This window comes from Theobroma cacao, chromosome 1 (assembly GCF_000208745.1).
Source record: "Theobroma cacao cultivar B97-61/B2 chromosome 1, Criollo_cocoa_genome_V2, whole genome shotgun sequence".
Lineage (NCBI taxonomy): Eukaryota > Viridiplantae > Streptophyta > Magnoliopsida > Malvales > Malvaceae > Theobroma > Theobroma cacao.
In genome coordinates this window covers 9,910,016-9,929,091 of record NC_030850.1, presented here as the reverse complement: position 1 = coordinate 9,929,091, position 19,076 = coordinate 9,910,016, and the positions used below count along the sequence as shown (strand labels likewise).

The 19,076-nt window shown below is 34.4% G+C and overlaps 2 protein-coding genes and 1 long non-coding RNA gene across 5 annotated transcripts in view; all 3 read left to right on the top strand.

Moving 5' to 3' along the window:
* The window catches only part of LOC18612178 (callose synthase 7), a 29,283-nt gene extending 18,269 nt beyond the window's left edge, over positions 1-11,014 (top strand). Inside the window, exons 37-42 of one of the 2 annotated variants that reach the window (XM_007048818.2) lie at positions 7,857-7,969; positions 8,041-8,270; positions 8,502-9,299; positions 9,436-9,486; positions 9,657-9,842; positions 10,507-11,014. In XM_007048818.2, coding sequence (XP_007048880.2) covers positions 7,857-7,969; positions 8,041-8,270; positions 8,502-9,299; positions 9,436-9,486; positions 9,657-9,842; positions 10,507-10,761 — 1,633 coding nt within the window. In that variant the 3' untranslated portion in view covers positions 10,762-11,014. The remainder of the gene's footprint in view (positions 1-7,856; positions 7,970-8,040; positions 8,271-8,501; positions 9,300-9,435; positions 9,487-9,656; positions 9,843-10,506) is intronic. The other variant, XM_018127830.1, reaches the window with a different exon arrangement.
* LOC108661386 lies at positions 11,279-12,250 on the top strand. The gene is made up of 2 exons (XR_001927182.1): positions 11,279-11,523; positions 11,759-12,250. It is a non-coding gene; the product is annotated as an uncharacterized LOC108661386 (long non-coding RNA).
* Positions 14,132-17,361, top strand: LOC18612177 (protein RKD5). Of its 2 annotated transcripts, none has more exons than XM_018117689.1 (4): positions 14,132-14,512; positions 14,606-14,673; positions 15,037-15,131; positions 16,457-17,361. In XM_018117689.1, the coding sequence occupies exons 1-4, from the start codon at positions 14,401-14,403 to the stop codon at positions 16,992-16,994; spliced, it is 813 nt and encodes a 270-aa protein (XP_017973178.1). In that variant the 5' UTR covers positions 14,132-14,400; the 3' UTR covers positions 16,995-17,361. The 2 variants fall into 2 exon arrangements, with proteins under 2 accessions (XP_017973178.1, XP_017973224.1); XM_018117735.1 differs by having other exon boundaries at positions 14,182-14,512; positions 16,460-17,361.

Sequence of the window (19,076 nt, the reverse complement as noted above, 5' to 3'; positions counted from 1 at the left end):
CAGCAAACGGTTCTATGTAATCCACCCCAAAAACTTCAGTGAATCCTTTGGCAACTAGACAAGCTTTGTGTCTCTCTATTTCACCATTTGACTTATACTTAATGGTAAACACCCATTTACACCCTACAAAACTCTTACCCTTAGGGAACTCTACTACATCCCAAGTTTCATTCCTTTTTAGGGCTCTCATTTCTTCAAGTACGGTAGCCCTCCATTCTGGTTTTTCAAACTCTTCTTGAATATTTTTCGGAATCTCATCCCTTTCAACCTTTTATGTCAAAGCTCGGAATACTCGTGACAATCGGCTGTAAGATAAGTAATTAGAAATAGGATGTTGGGTGCATGATCAAACCCCTTTCTTGAGAGCTATTGGAACATCCAACTCATTAGGTTGAGTCTCCACTTACGGCAAATTAGAAGTATCATCAGCACCAATAATTTCAGTTTCAGCATTTACCTGTAGATTGGACTCTTGGCAACATGGTTGATGAGTGAAAGCTTGCACTTCTTGAGGCTTTTTGTTTCTTCGTGTTTGTTAATAAACACAAAGCTTTGATTGTTGTTGACTAAGTCCATTTGGATCTTCCCTTGTTTCCAAGCCAAAATCTGTTGATGCCATAATTGGAGAATTTTTATTTCCTATTGTTGTTTCAAGTATGTCAGCAACTACAAGAAGAGGAATAAGACAATCCCAAAGCTTCTCTTCTCCTTGTATCTCTCCTTGAAGAGTAGGATTTGGGTAGAAAGGTTGATCTTCAAGGAAAGAGGTATCTAAGGAAACAAATATTTTTGTTGTGGTTGGACAGTAGCATTTGTACTCTTTTTGACTAGGAGAATATCCAACAAAGATGCACTTTATAGTTGTAGGATCTAATTTTTCACGGGTAGGATTGGTATTACGTACAAAGGAAGTGCAGCCAAAGCCTTTTGGGAACAAAGAGGTGAACAATCAAGTTTGAGGATAGGTTTCCAGTAAGATACTCAAAGGAGTTTTAAATCGGAGGACTTGAGATGGAAGTCTGTTTATCAGTATGATACAGTTAGGACTGCCTCACCCCAAAATTGTTTAGGAACATGAGTTGTGAACAGAACTGCACGTGCAGTCTCCAACAGATGGCTATTTTTACATTCAGCAATACCATTTTTGATGTAGCCGAAAGGTTTAGGGCAATAAGAACTCAACAATTAGGGCTAGAATAGGGTTAATTGTGTTGGAACAATAAAAAGATAATTGGGCTTTCAAAAAAGCCTCTTGAATAAATATTCAAAATAACAAAAGATGATAATAATAATCTTTTACTTAAGATACCTATTTATAATAGTTAAGATAAATCCTAATCAAATAGTAATTTTAATCCTAAATAAAGACTTAAAGTACCAAAATTTTAATAAAGATAGGAAAAAGAATCTCAAACTAAACAAAATAAAGAAAATAAAATCCTAAGCTAACGAAAATACTAAATAAAATAAAATTCTTGATGCGCCTGCATCAGTCCCCTCGGGTTAGAAAAACTCGGCTTCGACGAGTTGGGCTTAATACACTCCTCATAGGTGACGGGATTTACTTGTTTCAATTTCTTTTCATTACCACCTTCAGCTCCAAAATTTTCAACAGATAAATACCCAGTGATTTTGCTGATCTTGCTGTTTGTAAGGCTTGAAGTTGCTGATTTCTTAATTTCTTCTTTAAGTGGATATAAAGTATACCTCTTGTTATCCTTGTAGAAGGAATAGGTATTTGGCTTCGTCTTGTGGTCCATATCGTGATCATACAACCATGGTCTACCAATAAGAATATGACCAACATCCATTGGCACAACATCACATAGGGCCTCATCATCCAAGTTGTCTCCTATAATGAATTTCACCAAACATTGAGTATTTACCGGTATTTCGTGTCCCTTCTTTATCCATTTAATCTTGTAAGGATGAGGATGTTTGCTTGTAGGAAGCTTCAATTTGTCTATTGCCTCTTTTGAAATAATATTTTGCACGCTTCCTCCATCAATAACGAGATCACACACTTTACCTTCACAAACAACATGTGTGCGAAAAATACTTCGCCTCCAATCTTCTTTTTCCTCATTGATTGTTGTAGTCATCACTCTTTGTACCACCAAGGACTAACCTTGTACAGGATACACATCAATTTCCTCTATTTTCTCATCATATTTATCATAAATGGGTTCTAATTTTTCCTTAAATTTTACTAAGTTTACCCTTCTTTGTGGGCAAGCAAAAGAAGTGTGTCCCTTCTCCCCACAAGTAAAACATCGAATATGAGAATTACTGCCTCCTTTATTTGTAGAAGAACTGGAACTATTTGTCTACCATAAGGCATTATACTCTTGCCTTTATCGTTCTTTTCAACATTGGTTGTGGTAGCCTCTTGATAATTTTGTTGGGATGTTTGGTAACCTTGTCTTGCTCCAAAATCGTTTTGCCAATCGGTGCCATATAAAGCCTTTCTAGCACCGTAGCGTGAAACCTTTCTTTCTGCTGATAAAGCATATTGACGAGCATCTTCAATGTTGTACAAATGAACTACTTTCATCTCATCTCTAATAGAATGATTTAAACCAACAAGATAACGAGAAGTAATTTGTTCATTACTATCAGCTAACTCAATCCGAATTGATAGGTTATTGAACTCTGATGTATACTTCTCAACAGTCATGTTATTTTGCCTCAAACAATGAAATTTTTCATATAATTCCATAGTATAATCAGCAGGTAAAAATTGCTTTCGTAATTTGCTTTTCATGTGCTTCCAAGTGCTGATTTTAAACTTACCTTGTCGTGCACATTGCTCTTCAACTCTCTTCCACCATTGAAGTGCAGTACCCTTCAATTTCAACTTCACAAATAATACTTTTCGATTTTCTGCCATAGGTTTCCATTCAAAGTAATTTTCCAAACTAGCTTCCCAATCAAAATATTCCTCCGCATGAAATTTCCTATGAAAATCAGTTACTTCGATCCTGATTCCTCCACCGTTTAAATCAAGAGCATGTTATAACCGGCCCTCCAATCCAACTCTTGCCGCTTGATTTACGGGTCCATCTTCATGAAAGGGGTTCTCGTTCTCAAATTCATCATCATCCTCGAGATCATGAATCTCAATGGGGTTGTGGTCACCTTCCGGATTCTCCATTCGGACTTCCACTGGTTCCTGACGTTGCAAGGCTTGCACAGCCCGGGTCAAGTCATCAATCATTCTCCGCATCTCTGCCAACTGAGCTTGTTGGGGTTGATTGCCTCTACCTCGTCCTCTTCCTCGACCAACCATAGTCTCCTAGCACAAATCTTTACAAGATAGTAAGATCGTTTGCTCTGATACCACTTGATGTAGCCGAAAGGTTTAGGGCAATTAGAACTCAACAATTAGGGCTAGAATATGGTTGATTGTGTTGGAACAATAAAAAGATAATTGGGTTTTCAAAAAAACCTCTTGAATAAATATTCAAAATAACAAAAGATGATAATAATAATCTTCTACCTAAGATACTTATTTATAATAGTTAAGATAAATCCTAATCAAATAGTAATTTTAATCCTAAATAAAGACTTAAAGTACTAAAATTCTAATAACGATAGGAAAAAGAATCTCAAACTAAACAAAATAAAGAAAATAAAATCCTAAGCTAACGAAAATACTAAATAAAATAAAATTCTTGATGCGCCTGCATCAATTTTGCTATGGGGTTTTGATACAAGAACTTCAGTGGAAAATTCCATTTTCTGGAAAGTAATTCCCAAGAATTGAATTGAAATATTCCTGACCATTATTGGTTCAAAGAATTTGAATTGATGTATCAAATTAGTTTTGGATCATTTTATGGAATTGTTGGAAAATGGTGGCTGCATCTGATTTTTCTTTGAGAAGATAAACCCAACATGCTCTTGAAGGGTCATCAATAAAGGTTATGAACCATTTGGTTCACGAAATATTATTTACCCTTGAAGAACCACTAATACCACTATGGATCAATGAAAAAGATTTAGATGACTTGTATGGTTGATTTGTATAAGAAGTACGGGTATGTTTGGCAAGTATACAAGTTTCACAATGAAAAGAATTGATGTCTTTATTCTTGAACAGAGAAGGAAACAAGCTTTCAGATATGGAAAACTAGGATGACCTAACCTATTATGCCATAATATAATCTTATTGGAAACAGGAGTTAATTCACCACTTAGAGCTAGAGCTTGTTTATTCACTTGTCCATTATCTTCAAGGTAGCACAACCTATCACGCATCTTAGCATTGCCAATCGTCCTCAATAGTAAATCCTGAAACTCACCAAATGATGGATAAAACTTGGCCACACAATTCAAATCATTTGTCAATTTGCTCATAAACATTAGATTACATTTTAAATTTGGGACAAGAAGTACAGATTTTAGTGTCATATTAGCCAAATTTACAGATCCTTTTCCAGCAACAGATGATAAAGCACCACAAGCAACACTAATTTTGAAATTTCCCAGGCATGGGGCATAAGTAGAGAAAGACCTATGGCATCCAATCATATGATCCAAAGCCCCTGAATCCGTAATCTAAGGGCCATTAGATTCAGAATTTGCACCCAAGGCAAAGGGATAATTACCTTTCTGGGCTATAGAACAATTTGAAGTTGGAACTTGTGCACTAGTTTGGTGTTGGGCAAGAAGGACTTATAGTTGTTCAAGTTGTTCCTTGCTAAAAACTAATCCTCCAGCCTTGTTTTCCTCTGCAACAACTTGAAAACCTCTGCTTTGTTCACCTTGTTTACGTGCCTTCCAATTTGCTAGTTTTCAATGTATCTTCTAGCATGTTTCTCTAGTGTAATATGAATGTTGGCAATGATCACACCAGGCTTTATCATTTTTCTGATTCCCATGCTGATCACCAGAATTGGCAAGTTCATGTTTTTTTGAAACAAGAGCAGAACTTTAGGACAAGTTATCTAAAATGACCTCTGTGGTCACTCTTAACATAACACGTTTCCTGCTTTCTTCCCTTCCTCTGCAAATGCCTCTCTAATGTTTGAAAAAGTTGTCCCCAATAGTCAACCTCACACCCCATCTAACTTCTTACTTAAACTTTGAAGAAAATCAAATACTTGTTCTTTTTCAAGTATTTGCTTATACTTTAAGTTGTTCTCAGGACAATGCCAATTTGTTTCATAAAACATATCTATCTCCTGCCATAACTTAGTCAAAGTATTAAAATACTCAGTCATTGAAAGATTACCTTGTTTTGTGTTTCTTAGGGTAGAAGTAACCTCAAAACATTGTGTTGAGTTTTCCAGATCTGAGGACATTTCATGCACCATATCCCATATCTCCTTTGTTGTCTTGCATAATAAATACTTCTTTGGTTCCATGGAATTAATTAACCATGCCATAACCATGGAATTCTCTTACTCCAAAGCTGAATGACCTGCTGCTCCTTCCTTTGGTGTTGCCTTTGTACCCGTTAAATGGCCGAGTTTTCCTTTGCCTTGTGTTACTAGCATAACCAACTAAGACCATTCAAGGAAATTGGCCCCATTGAGTTTGTGTTGGGTTATTTGGAGATAATGGGTTTCCCCGACAGTAGGAATCATAGATGAAGACATATTTCTAGAAGGTTCAGATGACACTTTTGAGGAACCTTCTAGAGTTGCATCTGCCATGGTTGCTTTGGCCAATAATAATGGTCAGAGGAGCCGAGGCTTTGATACCATGAAAATAGAGAATGAAACAAAATTCTCTGAAGTCTCTATTGGAATTACTAGGTGCTAATTATATACCAGAAAACCTATCTAAATTAGGTCTTGGAATCTGGTAAATTACCAGAAATTAGGGTACAAGAAATCAAGAAATAATCCAGCAAAAGAAGGAAAATAGAGAAAGGAAATAATATCCTTAAACTAACTCCTACAAATTTGGTATATAGTCAATAAAATAAATGGATGAGCAATCAACAAATTTGATGGCAATCAGTTGGCTGGAATTAAAGAACAATTCATCTAGTTTTCTGCTGATGGACATAATCAATATGACTTAAGAGTTCATTTAGTAAATTTTGGACTGATCAAAGGGTGGTTAGAGTTGTTGAAAGAATTTGGGGGTTCTTTTTTGAGAAAAGAATGAACCAGCTGCACATGTCATTAGAAAAGGGGGCAAAGATTAAGAATAAGAATTATCAAGAGCAGAATAGCATATGAGATTAAAAGAAAAGGAAACAGAAAATAAGTGATAGTCACTAGCAAAGTCTCCTAGTATATGAAAAGAATACAGTTGTTTATAGATTTATGGAATATTGGTTTATCTTCTTAAATCAGAAATGCAAACAAAACACCAACTTATAGATAAATGAAGAATAATGTAAACATCAAGACAATTCACAAGACTTATGATACTCAGATAGGCCCCATAGCTGATTAAATCACCAAGATATGCCTAGTTTGTGACATTACTGCATTACAATTTTGCTTTTGTGTATGAGAACACGCTGAATTAGGCAAAAAATAGCTTAATGAGGAATTAGCAGGAAGTCTGTTCTCCCATTTCCGTTTGATCACATGATATCTTTTCTCCTCTACAATACCATTGCTTTTCAAGGTTTGTCAACATATCAATTCAACTAGCATTGGAGTGAATTTAATGCAAAATCTTTATACATATAGCCCATAATAAATGAATTCTGCTGGACAGTTGACCCAACCTGATCATCCTTCTTGTTTAATAGCAATTCAAAACAGTAACATCCTAATTCTATCTTGACTTGACTAGAGCTTGATATGAAAGCTTAGGAATGTTAATACTATGCACAGCTTGTTCAATTCTAGTGTTGGTTAGAAATCCAGCTTAACCTATCTTAATCTGGGCATCATCATCAGGCTTTACATGTGTAAATAAGTTTGCTGTGTAAAATATGACCATTCACTATTATAATAAGGCTGTTAAGTTTCAGTGAAGCTTAATTGCTATTAATACATTTGATGTTATATACATGTAATAAATGTCAGGCCCTTAACTTTAGGCTCACTGAAACCTAAATGGAAACTTGCACTGGTGAGGTAAATGCAAACTATACTCTTTCAATACATATCCGCAAGTATGTTTAAGGATTGATCATTTTATATCTAACATATGGATGTCTTGTCATGATCATATATATTAGTGGCACTTGTTATTTTTGTACATATTTTTAGTGGCTCATAGGACTTTGGAGCTGCTCAGTACCAATGAAATTCTTTTTTGGAAGATGAGAAATTGTAAAGAAAAAGGTAGAAATGAATGCAGTCGGAAGTTTATCCATATGTTTGCAATATATTCACTGGATAAAATTTCTAGGGATAAGGTTCAAATTTAGCTCTCTACTTAGGGTGATGGTTCAAACTTACCACTCATCTTTGAACAGGTGCAATTTTACCACTTTACTTTCTAATTTGGTTAAAAAATGGTCAAAAGTTAATGGTAAAAGAATATTCCATGAGAAAATAAAGGAACGTTTGAATATTCTAACTTCTGATCATTTGGCAACGAAATTAGAAAGTACAATGATAAACTTGCACCAGTTTAAAGATTAGTGATAAATTTGATCCATCAACCTAGCAGAAAGGTAAATTTGGTCTTTATCCCAATTTCTTACAATTTTTGTAAGTATATGTTGAGCAGCCTGCCATGTTAGTTTTCTGTATTTCCATTACTTCTTTATTGATGTCTATCTTTTATATCTGATATCAGTTAATTCCAATCATATATCATAACCATGATTGTGCAAAGTCCAAAGTTTATGGCCTTGCAAGATTTTAGTTGAGCTGTCTTATTTATGTTGCATTATCATCTGAGTTTCTCTTAAATGTTTCTTTTTACCTTTCCAGGGTAAGGTTCCATTATGGTCATCCTGATATATTTGACAGAATCTTCCATATAACAAGAGGTGGCATAAGCAAAGCTTCAAAAATTATTAACTTAAGCGAGGATATATTTGCTGGTAATCTTCAGTCAGCCAAATACTCTAACCAGAAGCCATAGTCAGCTTGTTAATTGTGTTATCTTGTTCAGGGTTCAATTCTACTTTACGTGGGGGTTATGTAACACATCATGAATACATCCAAGTCGGAAAAGGGCGTGATGTTGGGATGAATCAGATATCTGCTTTTGAGGCAAAGGTTGCCAATGGAAATGGAGAGCAGACACTTAGCCGGGATGTTTATAGGCTTGGGCGTCGGTTTGATTTCTATAGAATGTTATCATTCTACTTCACAACTGTGGGCTTCTATTTCAGTAGCATGGTATGTTAACTAGAGAAACTTGTTTTGGTTATTTTGTTCTTAGAAACTATAGTACATACTGGTAGATGTTTGTCACAGATGATATGTAAGTGGACTGCTCCAAATTTTTGGTGACTAGGTTGCTTTCTAAGAATTTTATATAGTCTAATCAGGTTACAAGTATGAAAGATTGTTTCTTAAATGATTTGGGTTAATTACTTACAGCTTGATTTGGGCATTATTTCAATTCAGGTTACGGTCCTTATAGTATATGTGTTCTTATATGGACGTTTGTATATGGTTATGGGTGGTTTGGAAAAAGAGATTATTGAGAATGCAACCGTACATCAGAGCAAGGCCCTCGAAGAAGCTTTGGCTACACAGTCAGTCTTCCAGTTGGGCCTGTTGCTGGTCCTGCCCATGGTTATGGAAATTGGCCTGGAAAAAGGGTTTCGTACTGCTCTCGGTGACTTTATCATCATGCAGCTACAACTGGCCTCAGTATTCTTTACTTTTCAGCTTGGTACAAAAGCACATTATTTCGGAAGAACTATCTTGCATGGTGGTTCTAAATATCGAGCTACTGGTCGCGGGTTTGTTGTTTTTCATGCAAAGTTTGCGGATAACTACAGGCTGTACTCCAGAAGTCATTTTGTAAAAGGGTTGGAGCTGCTCATACTATTGGTCCTGTATGAAGTTTATGGGGAATCCTATCGCAGTTCAAGTCTTTATTGGTTCATCACATTCTCCATGTGGTTCCTGGTTGGATCCTGGTTGTTTGCCCCTTTTGTGTTTAATCCATCTGGTTTTGACTGGCAAAAAACCGTGGATGACTGGACAGATTGGAAGAGGTGGATGGGAAATCGCGGTGGTATTGGTATAGACCCTAATAAAAGTTGGGAATCATGGTGGGAAGAAGAACAACTACACCTTAAATTCACTACTATTAGGGGAAGGGTGCTTGAGATTATCCTGGCAATTCGCTTCTTCATTTTCCAGTATGGGATTGTCTACCACCTTGATATAGCTCATCACAGCAAGAGCTTACTGGTATAATTTTCTAACTTCAATTATATACCATTTGCTTTTGCCTATTAATGGTTCTTTTCTCTATGGAAATTTTTCTCTTTAATTTTACTAGTTCATATTTCCATCTTCCTACTGTCTAACTTGATCCTCCTTGTAGGTTTATGGACTTTCTTGGCTAGTTATGGTAACAGTCCTTCTGGTGTTAAAGGTATGAACAATTTAAGTGAGAGACATTTCTAGGGTAGCTTCAAGTTTAAAGAACTGGCAGTATGCTCCACTGGCTACTCATGCATTCGTATTTGTCTAATTTTTTCCAAGTAGCATAAATATTAATTTTTGTTTTTACTCTTCCTGCTTATGTGTTCCCCTTGTTCGCAGATGGTATCAATGGGTAGGCGAAGATTTGGTACCGACTTTCAGCTCATGTTCAGGATTCTGAAGGCACTTCTATTCCTCGGTTTCATGTCAGTCATGACTGTCCTATTTGTAGTATGTGGACTCACAATCTCGGATGTATTTGCTGCCATCCTTGCCTTCCTGCCCACTGGATGGGCACTTCTTCTTGTAAGTTTAAACTTCAGAAATTATAAGACAGCTTTTTATACATTTTATGACATCATACTAGCAGCTGCACAATTTAAATGTTGCATACTTATTATTCTTTTAATTTGGCAGTGGGTGGCAACCATTATAAGTTAAAAACTAATTAAAAATTCGCTAAATTGCTCACTAGTATATTTCACAGCAACCCTAAAAGCTTCGAGAATCTCTCATGAAGAAGAATTGAAGCTAACGCCTTAATTACAACTAGGATTCCTGATTGCTTAATTGTTGTAGATATTCTAGCTGAAATATGTTTTCTACCGCTGTTCCATCTACCTTTTTGCAACTTTTCTCACAATGATTCCCAAGTTTGTAAATTTTTTCCACTCGGGTATGGCCTATACCTTATATTTTCAAGCCAGAGTTGGAATCCCCAAACATGCTGTTTGTAAGTTCCTTCATTCTAGCTGGTTGATACAGTGAAGAAAACTACTAATGCATACCCTTATTTATTATCTTGTTTTTGAAGATTGTCTTCAGAATTATAAAGATTATTTGATAGACTAATTCTTGTTTCTTACTCTTTTGTAACATTATTGTCCTTTAAGTACAGCATATGTCACTGATTAAGTGCAGCAATCTCATTAAACCCATGTTTTCTCTTTTTGTGTTGTGCCATCCATAGATTGGACAAGCACTGAGGTCAGTGTTGAAAAGCTTAGGATTCTGGGATTCGATAAAGGAGCTGGCAAGGGCATACGAGTATGTTATGGGTCTGATATTGTTCATGCCCATAGCTATCTCGTCATGGTTCCCATTTGTGTCGGAGTTCCAAGCGCGACTGCTCTTCAACCAAGCATTCAGCAGAGGCCTCCAGATTTCTATGATCCTTACAGGAAGGAAAGAGAAAGACATCACATCTCCAGTAAAGTACGCTTGAATTCTTTGTGCTGACTGGATCAGCCATAGTATTTTTGTAAGCTCCATTCAGTTTTAGCAATTCTTCTGACCTGTTTATTGCATACTCTTTAGAACAGTAAAAAATATTTATAGTAGTTTTTTAATTTGGAAAAAAAAAAAAAAAACATTGCAATCGTTATCTGTGAAGTAAGACTCATGTATGTACAAATATTAGGATTGGAGGTATGCATTAAATTGAATTTCTCAATTAAAATATATTTTATTTCTAGTTCCATCAAATTGCAATTGGGATGGGCAATTGTATGCAGTGCCTTGCATACCAAAGCTAACGTCGGAGTTAATGAACTAATTCCCCTTCTTCCCTTTCCCCACCATGGCTCAATTTTTCTAGACTATTCCAGTTCAGGTTTTATATGATGCTCAATGTCTCTACATTAAACTTGATCATGTTGCTCTACTTAGCGTTGATAAGACAAAAATAGGGAGATGTCCATATCTACGTATATTAAAAGTTGTTTTACTTTTGTTTACTCTTTGGGTCTCTCTTCTTTTCATTTTCTTTTTGCTCTTTTTCACTGCTCTTTTCTTTTTTGATTTGTTTGTCTTTTTCATACCCTTGCTTCCAGAAATTTCTTCTCTTTTTCCCAGTTTGATATTTTGGTTTTCTGTTTTGCGACTCGTTTCTCTCGATTTCTTGCTTCTGTTCGCGTTGACAAGCAGAGCAATTGAGAAAAGATGGGAACCAGATCATTTTGGGTTACCATTGATGTTCTGTATTGAGGTGAACAAAATCCGCATTTGGTTTTATTTTTCAATTAATGGTTTTATTAGTTTTGTTTTCTTTTTTATATTAATTGTTTTTCTTTTCAGTTTTTTTGTTTTGTTTTGTTTTGTTTTGTTTAAAGACGATTGTTTTATATAATAATTTTCCTGTATTCTGAATGAATCACGTTTTTTCCCCCATAAAATATGGATCCCACTTCCAAGAGATTTAAAAATAGTGTTGTACTCTTCAGAGACGATTGTTGTCAAGGATTTTGCTTGTTGAGCTTCTCTCTCGGCGTTGATCAAAGGATTCTGCTTGTTGAGCTTCTTCGAGTTGATCAAGGCCTACTAATTGACCACAGATAATTTTATCATATAATTTAAGATATTACTTTACGAGACAAAAGCAGAACAACTCGAAGCTTTATCCAAAAGTTTAAATTTGGGTGAATATCCAGGCTCAGGCTCCGTTGTTTAAGCATTCAAGAGCTTCCTCCACGATAATTCTGGCACCCCTTGTAATAGGTATGCATTTCCCTACACAATTACTACTTTAGATAAAAACCAAATCAAGCTCACAGCAGATTTCGTGAATCCATTTTAGAGTTTTGTGAGCAAGTTTTAGGATTTGTTGAATTGATTTTGGGATTTTGTTGAATTAATTTTAGGGTTTTGTTAAATTGATTTTAAGGTTTGCTGAATCTGTTTTAAGGTTTATGGAATCGGTTTTAAAGTTTTGTTAATCGATTTTAAGATTTATTGAATCAATTTTAATGGTAGTCGAGCTGGTTACAAAGTTGACGAAATCTATTTCAAATTTAAAAATATTTTATATTGAGTTGAAAAATGATGAATATCGAGTTTAGGGAACAAATTAGAATCTTGAAATTACAAGCTAACATACATAATATACACATACATGGATATATAAAGAGCAAAATGACCCAGGGAAATAAAACACCAAGAACAAAAAATTAAAACATGAAATTCTATTTAATTTTTTTTGAAATTAACAAAAAAAGCACACAAAGATATAAAATAAAAAATAAAAAACAGGCTTGGTGGAAAAAAAGAAAGGACAAAAAAGTCAATTGACAAAAATGAACAAAGAAAGAAGAAAACCTCCGCTATACTCCACCTACTTAGAACAGCAAATTAAATCTACTAAAACACATGATTCAGAGTTGTTGCAATAGGATTTTCCCCATGAGTGGAAGAAACTGAGCAGGCCAAATTGAAAAGAAGAAGACGAAGACGAATACGAAGAGCAAATAATAAAATAGATGAAAAGAACGGTTTAGCTCAAGTGGACAGCGGTACAACTCAACACAGTCCACTGCATATTAGGACAGACTAGACAATTAAGCTATCAAATTGTTTTGCTTTTTTTATAATATATTATTTATTTGTGTAAAATACTCTCTCCTTAACTTTTAACCAAGATTTCACGTGAATTTATTAGTTTTCGAAATACAAAATTTATCTTAAAAAAAATTTTCTACTAAACATATAAATCTAATTATTAGTTAATTGTTAATGTTCTTGTTAATTTGATGACATGATAATATTAAATAGATAATTTTACTCTTCATTGATTTTAAAAATTATCCCTATATAAATTATAATTTTTTATTTTTAAATTTTTTTTTCTCTTGCAAAAACAAATTTCTTTCCTCAAGAAAGATGAGAGCACTAAATCAGTGTTCCCTAAGGAAAAGGAGCATCGGTGCTCCCAAGGGAGGGAGCACTCTTTCTGGTGCTTCCCTTTTGGTGCTCCCCTCCCTTCAGGAGCACCTACCATGAGGTGGTCAGTTGATGAATGAAAGTACTGTCAACCGACCACATTGTTTGAGAGAAAAAAAATGAGAGAAAGAAAAGAGAGTATTTTAGTTTTTTTCATATTTTCTGTTAGTAGTGTTTACATTTTGATTCTAACTGTCTATTTTAAAAATTAATAAATTTATATAAAATTATGATTAAAAGTTAACAAGACGAGAACACTTTACTCTAATTATTTATTAATATTTATAGTAAAGATTTTTGAGACGTAATGATGCCCCTCACAATATGGACATCCTTTTATATATATATATATATATATATATATATATATATATATATATATATATATTACATAAATCTATAAAGGAATCAAATTTGATTCAAGTATTGTAAATTTAATGATTAAAAATTATATTATTTTCGAATAAACAGTTAAATATTTTCTATCAACTTGAAATTTGAAATTCATAAATATAAATACAATAATGAAATTTAATAATTATATTAATAAAAAATCATAATTAAAAAGGTCAAGATATGGGGATGGAATTTTTGCGGAGGTTTGGTCAATTTTATATTTACCAACATAATGGACAAAATTTACCGTAGATAATCATTTATTGTTAATTTTTTACCATTTTTTATTAACTTAAATATAAAATGTTAAAATTACATCCATGAGTGGTAAATTTTTTGATTAATCATATTAATTAGATAACAATTTTGGACCTAATCCCAAAAATTTAGTTTTTAGATTTGAGGAAAGTGATATCATAAAGTTTTATTTTTTTCTGTTTTTTTTTTATTTTGTATACAAGAAAGAGCAGTGCCTCAAATTGGGCCCAACTGGTTTGATATCAGAAAGGGTTAAAGTTATCGAAACTGTCGGCTAATTAGCCCAACCGTATTGAATTAACCATGGCATGAACCCAAAGGGGCAAGACTCGAGAGGGACAGCCACAGCAAGAGCCGAGAGCCTAGAAGAAAAAGATGAAACCTGTTGAATTTTTTTCCCCAAAACTTAACCTTTCCCTTTTATTATTTTAGCCATTATTTTCCTTTTTAAAAAAAAAAAAAAAAACAAAATTAAGATTGGATTAGAGTAGATCAAATGATGAGCTTACAACAACAGAATTCAAGCTCAGCAGCTACTCAATCTCTATCCTTCGATGACATTGCCGACTTCTTCTCTCTTCCTCTCTACGACGCCGCTTCCACTCTTGGTAATTGGTTTTTTTTCTCTCTTCTTTTTCTAAGGTATGTTTATTGGAGAATTCTTTTGGGCATTTTGGTTATGATTGTTTCTCGATCCTCAGGTGTATGCGCCAGTGCTCTCAAGAAAATCTGCCGTGAAAATGGTCTTGACAGATGGCCTCATCGGAAGGTAACCCCTTTCTTCAGGCCATGATTTTACTTTTTTTTGTTCTAGTATGATTTAAAGTTAGATAAATGGATGAAAACTGTCATAAGCTCTGATGGATGCTGGGTAGTTTAGCTTGTTAGAAGATAAAAAGAAATTTCAATTCTTTACCCATTTATTTTTTTAAAACTAATAATATTTAACCAATTTGGTTTGATACCCATGTTTATTTTCTGACTGCTTTACAATTTACATGTTTATGCTGTTATATAGATATGGTTTTTTTTTTTTCCTTTCTTGGGAAAGATTTTAATTTTTTCATTTTGGCATTTCTCTTTTATTCAATGTTCTGTTCTATGTATGATGTGATTTTGAAATGTGGTCCAGTTTTTAGCCGGGAAGAGCATTGAAGAAATTAAGAGGCATGCAGCTAGAGAAAGAAGAAAGGAACTCACAGAGCTGTCAAAGGTTCATCGGCAGGGGTATGATGTAGCAAGATCTGTACAATTTGATGTCGTCATGATTAATTGGATGCATTTGTGTTCATGTGTCTGACTACTTTTTGGTGGTCAAGTTGGTGTTTTTGTTGATTCATGTTGATTATTACTTGTGTGTTTTATGCTTCTCTTACTTTTGTGCACACATAAATCACCATGAGTTGTGTTCGTATGCTTTACAGTAGGAAAATCTATAATAAAAACCATTGAAGATAATGCTAAATAAAATCTACCATGATATATCTTCTCATAAGAAAAAGGTAGATCATATACTAGCAAGGAGTAGAAAAACATGCAACATAAAAGGAAAAATCAAGTTTTGAACTTTTAAGTTATGATCTTTTTCTTCTTCTTTTCTCTTTTAAGAAAAGAAAAACTAATTCATGGAACTTATCTAGTGTAAACAAGGACCAATCCATTAGTTTGTTAAATGTATTCTTCATACTTATAGTTTAGTTGAGCTCCATCTTAGTGCTTTGTGGACACATAATAATGCCTCTCCAAACTTCTATAAATAGATTCTTGTGTTACGCTTGTAACAGATATTTTTTCTTTTCCTCTGTGGGTAGTTAAGCAAAAAGAAGAGTTCAAGCACATTATTTCTGTTAGTCATATGTTTGATTCATTGCTGATATCACGCTTGTCTTTCCTTAAAACTCTCACTAGGATTCTCTTAATGATGTAGATTAAAAGTTAACAGATGATGACATGAGATAGTTGTACCATTATCTCATCACATCATCTCTCTGTTAGACTTTTGAAACTCACTTGAGATGTGGGTGTTTATGTGAGTTTCCTTCTCTTAGTCAAAAAGAACAACAAGAGAAGAATAGAGCTAGTTTTGACTTGTATCACTATTTAGAGTCCCACTTATATGAGAGAGGTTAAAGATAATGGTATTGAAGCCCTTCAATTCTCTCTTTTATCCATATCAAAAAGAACTGAGGAAGTCATTGGTCCTATGGCTCACCACTCCCAGCTTCAAACAGATGACAGATTACAAGTTAAAAGGCTATTCATTGTTGCAAAAACACATATAGACTTGCTTGATTGCTTCCTTGCACTTGATTATTGCTCTTCAACTCCTGTCTTCACTTACTGGTATTGTAGTCGTTCAGACTGTATAAAACTTTCTTTCATGAGAAATGTATGCTTGTCGATGCTTCTTTGCACATAATTACTGCTGTTGAACCGCACTGTTCCTCTCCCACTGGAATGTCAGTTTTTCAGATTGTTGACCATTTGAGACTTTCCTGCCTAATCCTTATCCTTGTTTTAATAAGTTTCCAATTTCATGGTTCTGTATGCAGCAGTTCTCAACCACAAAACAATGAACTATCCAAATTACAAGGTGCTGCAGCACTGCCTAACTTGCAGCAACAAGGAACAAAAAACATACAAACTGGGCAGGCCCTGAATTTTGGCCATCGAAGCTTGATGACAGGAATGACAACATCAGATGAATTTAAGTATGGATTCCCATCTGATGGGTTATCAATTGCTACAAATAAATGGTGGGGTAGTAGCAAGTCTGATGGTCATGAAGACGTTCAGGTTGATGGAGCTGAAACTGAGGGAGAAGACAAGCATCAATCTGTAGAAAAGCCTGGTGACATGGCCAATGAGAAACCTGAGGAAAATGGAAAATTAGATGATGGCATTGGTCCTCAAGGGTCAGGTTTACTGACAGCTGTTAGAAAAAGAGCTGTGGAAGAAGGACGAGAAGCACTCAAACTTGGTGTCTATAAGGGCTATGGAATAAAAAAGCTAGGCACGAGGGAAGCATCGCTGCTGCTTCGAATATTCAAATCTTCATTGCAGAAGGATTGGATACATGGCCCTTCCTAAATTTATCAAGAATGAGTCTAGTCTAGATATAATTGACCGCAAGGTAAGACTATAGAGGTTGAAACTGACATCATCCGTTTTTATTGTTGTTGCACAATGGCTCACAACCTTTAGAGGTGGCTTATGCAGCATTACATGTGTTTCAGACACTAACTGAGCCAATGCATATAGCATGACTGTAGTCACATTCTCATCTGGAAGACTAGCCAGTGATCTTAATTGGTACGTGTTAGAATAGTTGATGTATTATTTTAGGAGTGGGTGTGGGAGTGGTGGGGGGAACACGGTGCTGATCATTTTAGTTGATGTATAATACATAGTAGGAGAGCAGTTACTACTATTTTTCAATAAGAAATTTGTTATTTCATAATGTGGTGTCCTTTGCAGAAGTTTATAATATTTTGGATTTCATATAATCGTATCTAATTATGTTCAACTTCTATTCTCACTTCATGAATGTATGTGCGTGTGTGTTTTGCTTAACTGGTCGCACATGATTGTGCTTTAAGTAAGTTCAGGTTGGGGCTTTTTGTTCTCAAAAGCCAAGTTTGGGTACATACATTTTATTATTAAAATAATAAAATATATTTTAAAATTAAAAATTAATAAAAATATAGTTATTATTTGATATTAAATAATTCATTCGGGGACCAAGCCTTCTTTTCCCTTTTAGTTTTTTTTTCTATCCTTGGTACAAGGGACCCCTCCTGAAGACAAAGTTTAGCAGTTCAAAAATGTATGAATATGTGTGTATCTGTCGCATTCATTACTTCAAGGAACGAAAAAGTAGCATCTATCCCCATTTCCCATGGCCATGGCTGCATTCCTACCCTTTGTGTTGTGCGGTGAAGTGTCACGGTCTTCGAGTGAATGCGTACCATACATCGTTGAGATAATGCTTTTAACATATAATCACAAAATTTTACATTGAAGAGAAACTTTCAATCATGATCCTGAAGAGAAAAGTAATAAATTTTATATTAATTATGTATTAAAGTGATATTAAATATATAAAGATTTATATTACTTTTTAATTTATGAAATGTTTTTTATGAAATAAAATTGTGAAGTTAAAAGTTTGTGTGGACAAAAACAAGAAATATGAACACATTTCTCTCATTTTTTTTACATAATAATAATATTTATTTTGTGCCACTATGATGACGAGTCTAACAAGTTGCCATTATAATTTCCTTCATTAATTTTTATTAATTAATTAATTAATCAAAATAAGATGATACTGAACAAGAGAAGAAAAACGAGTGGGATTTCAGCTGCAAAGCGCGTGGGGTTGCTGATCCCCTAAACACTTAAAACACATGAAGCCCATATGATCTGAATAATTCTAGATTTGTTAAAACAAAGCTGAGTCACATGAGTTATACTTATCATGGCTTGGATGTTCCAAGTCAAAGCTAGGGCTCACAGATCTCTCAACTGGGCCCCACAAATGCATGCCTCATTGGCTACAACTTTTTGCCCCTTAGAAAAAAACTAACAATACAAACACAAAGCTATTATTACAATTATATAAAAAAATTTATATAATTTTAAAGTAAATCTGAGAAAGAAAAGGATTTGTTTAATCGAACACAAATACTTTACTGCAAAGCTATGCTTGAAATCAAAGGCTGTCACACGCCACAACTCCCCCCATCGGGGCCTTTCTCTTCTCCCTAAACCCCATGATTATATCCCCGAAAGAGGCACACTTGTTTCCTTTGGAAATTATTAATTTATCTAATCTCAGAATATTGCGTATTTAGGTTCGATCACTTTGAAATGACATGATTACCCTTGAGAACCGTTGCAAGAAAATCATTCAAAAACTCTAAAAAAATACTTTGTTTTGGCTGCTCAAAAGTCTCACGATTATTTTATTTATACTCGATAGAAATGGGCTTCTGAAGTATATCAACCAACTTTATGCAATGCAAATATTAATACTACTAGTATGACTGTCAATGCTTGTCAGGTTTAATTAGAGATTAGAGTTGATTTATAGTTTTGGATAAGATAGAAATAATTTGGACTTGCAGTACTAAAACAAATAATTTGGACCTATTGGAGAAATTTCATACT

What these genes read in the sequence shown, in the direction of transcription:
- LOC18612177 (XM_018117689.1), top strand. Translation starts at nt 14,401, where the DNA reads ATGATGAGCTTACAACAACAGAATTCAAGCTCAGCAGCTACTCAATCT. An exon ending in CGACGCCGCTTCCACTCTTG is followed by an intron (nt 14,513 to 14,605) that starts GTAATTGGTTTT and finishes CTCGATCCTCAG; the next exon opens with GTGTATGCGCCAGTGCTCTC. An exon ending in ACAGATGGCCTCATCGGAAG is followed by an intron (nt 14,674 to 15,036) that starts GTAACCCCTTTC and finishes AATGTGGTCCAG; the next exon opens with TTTTTAGCCGGGAAGAGCAT.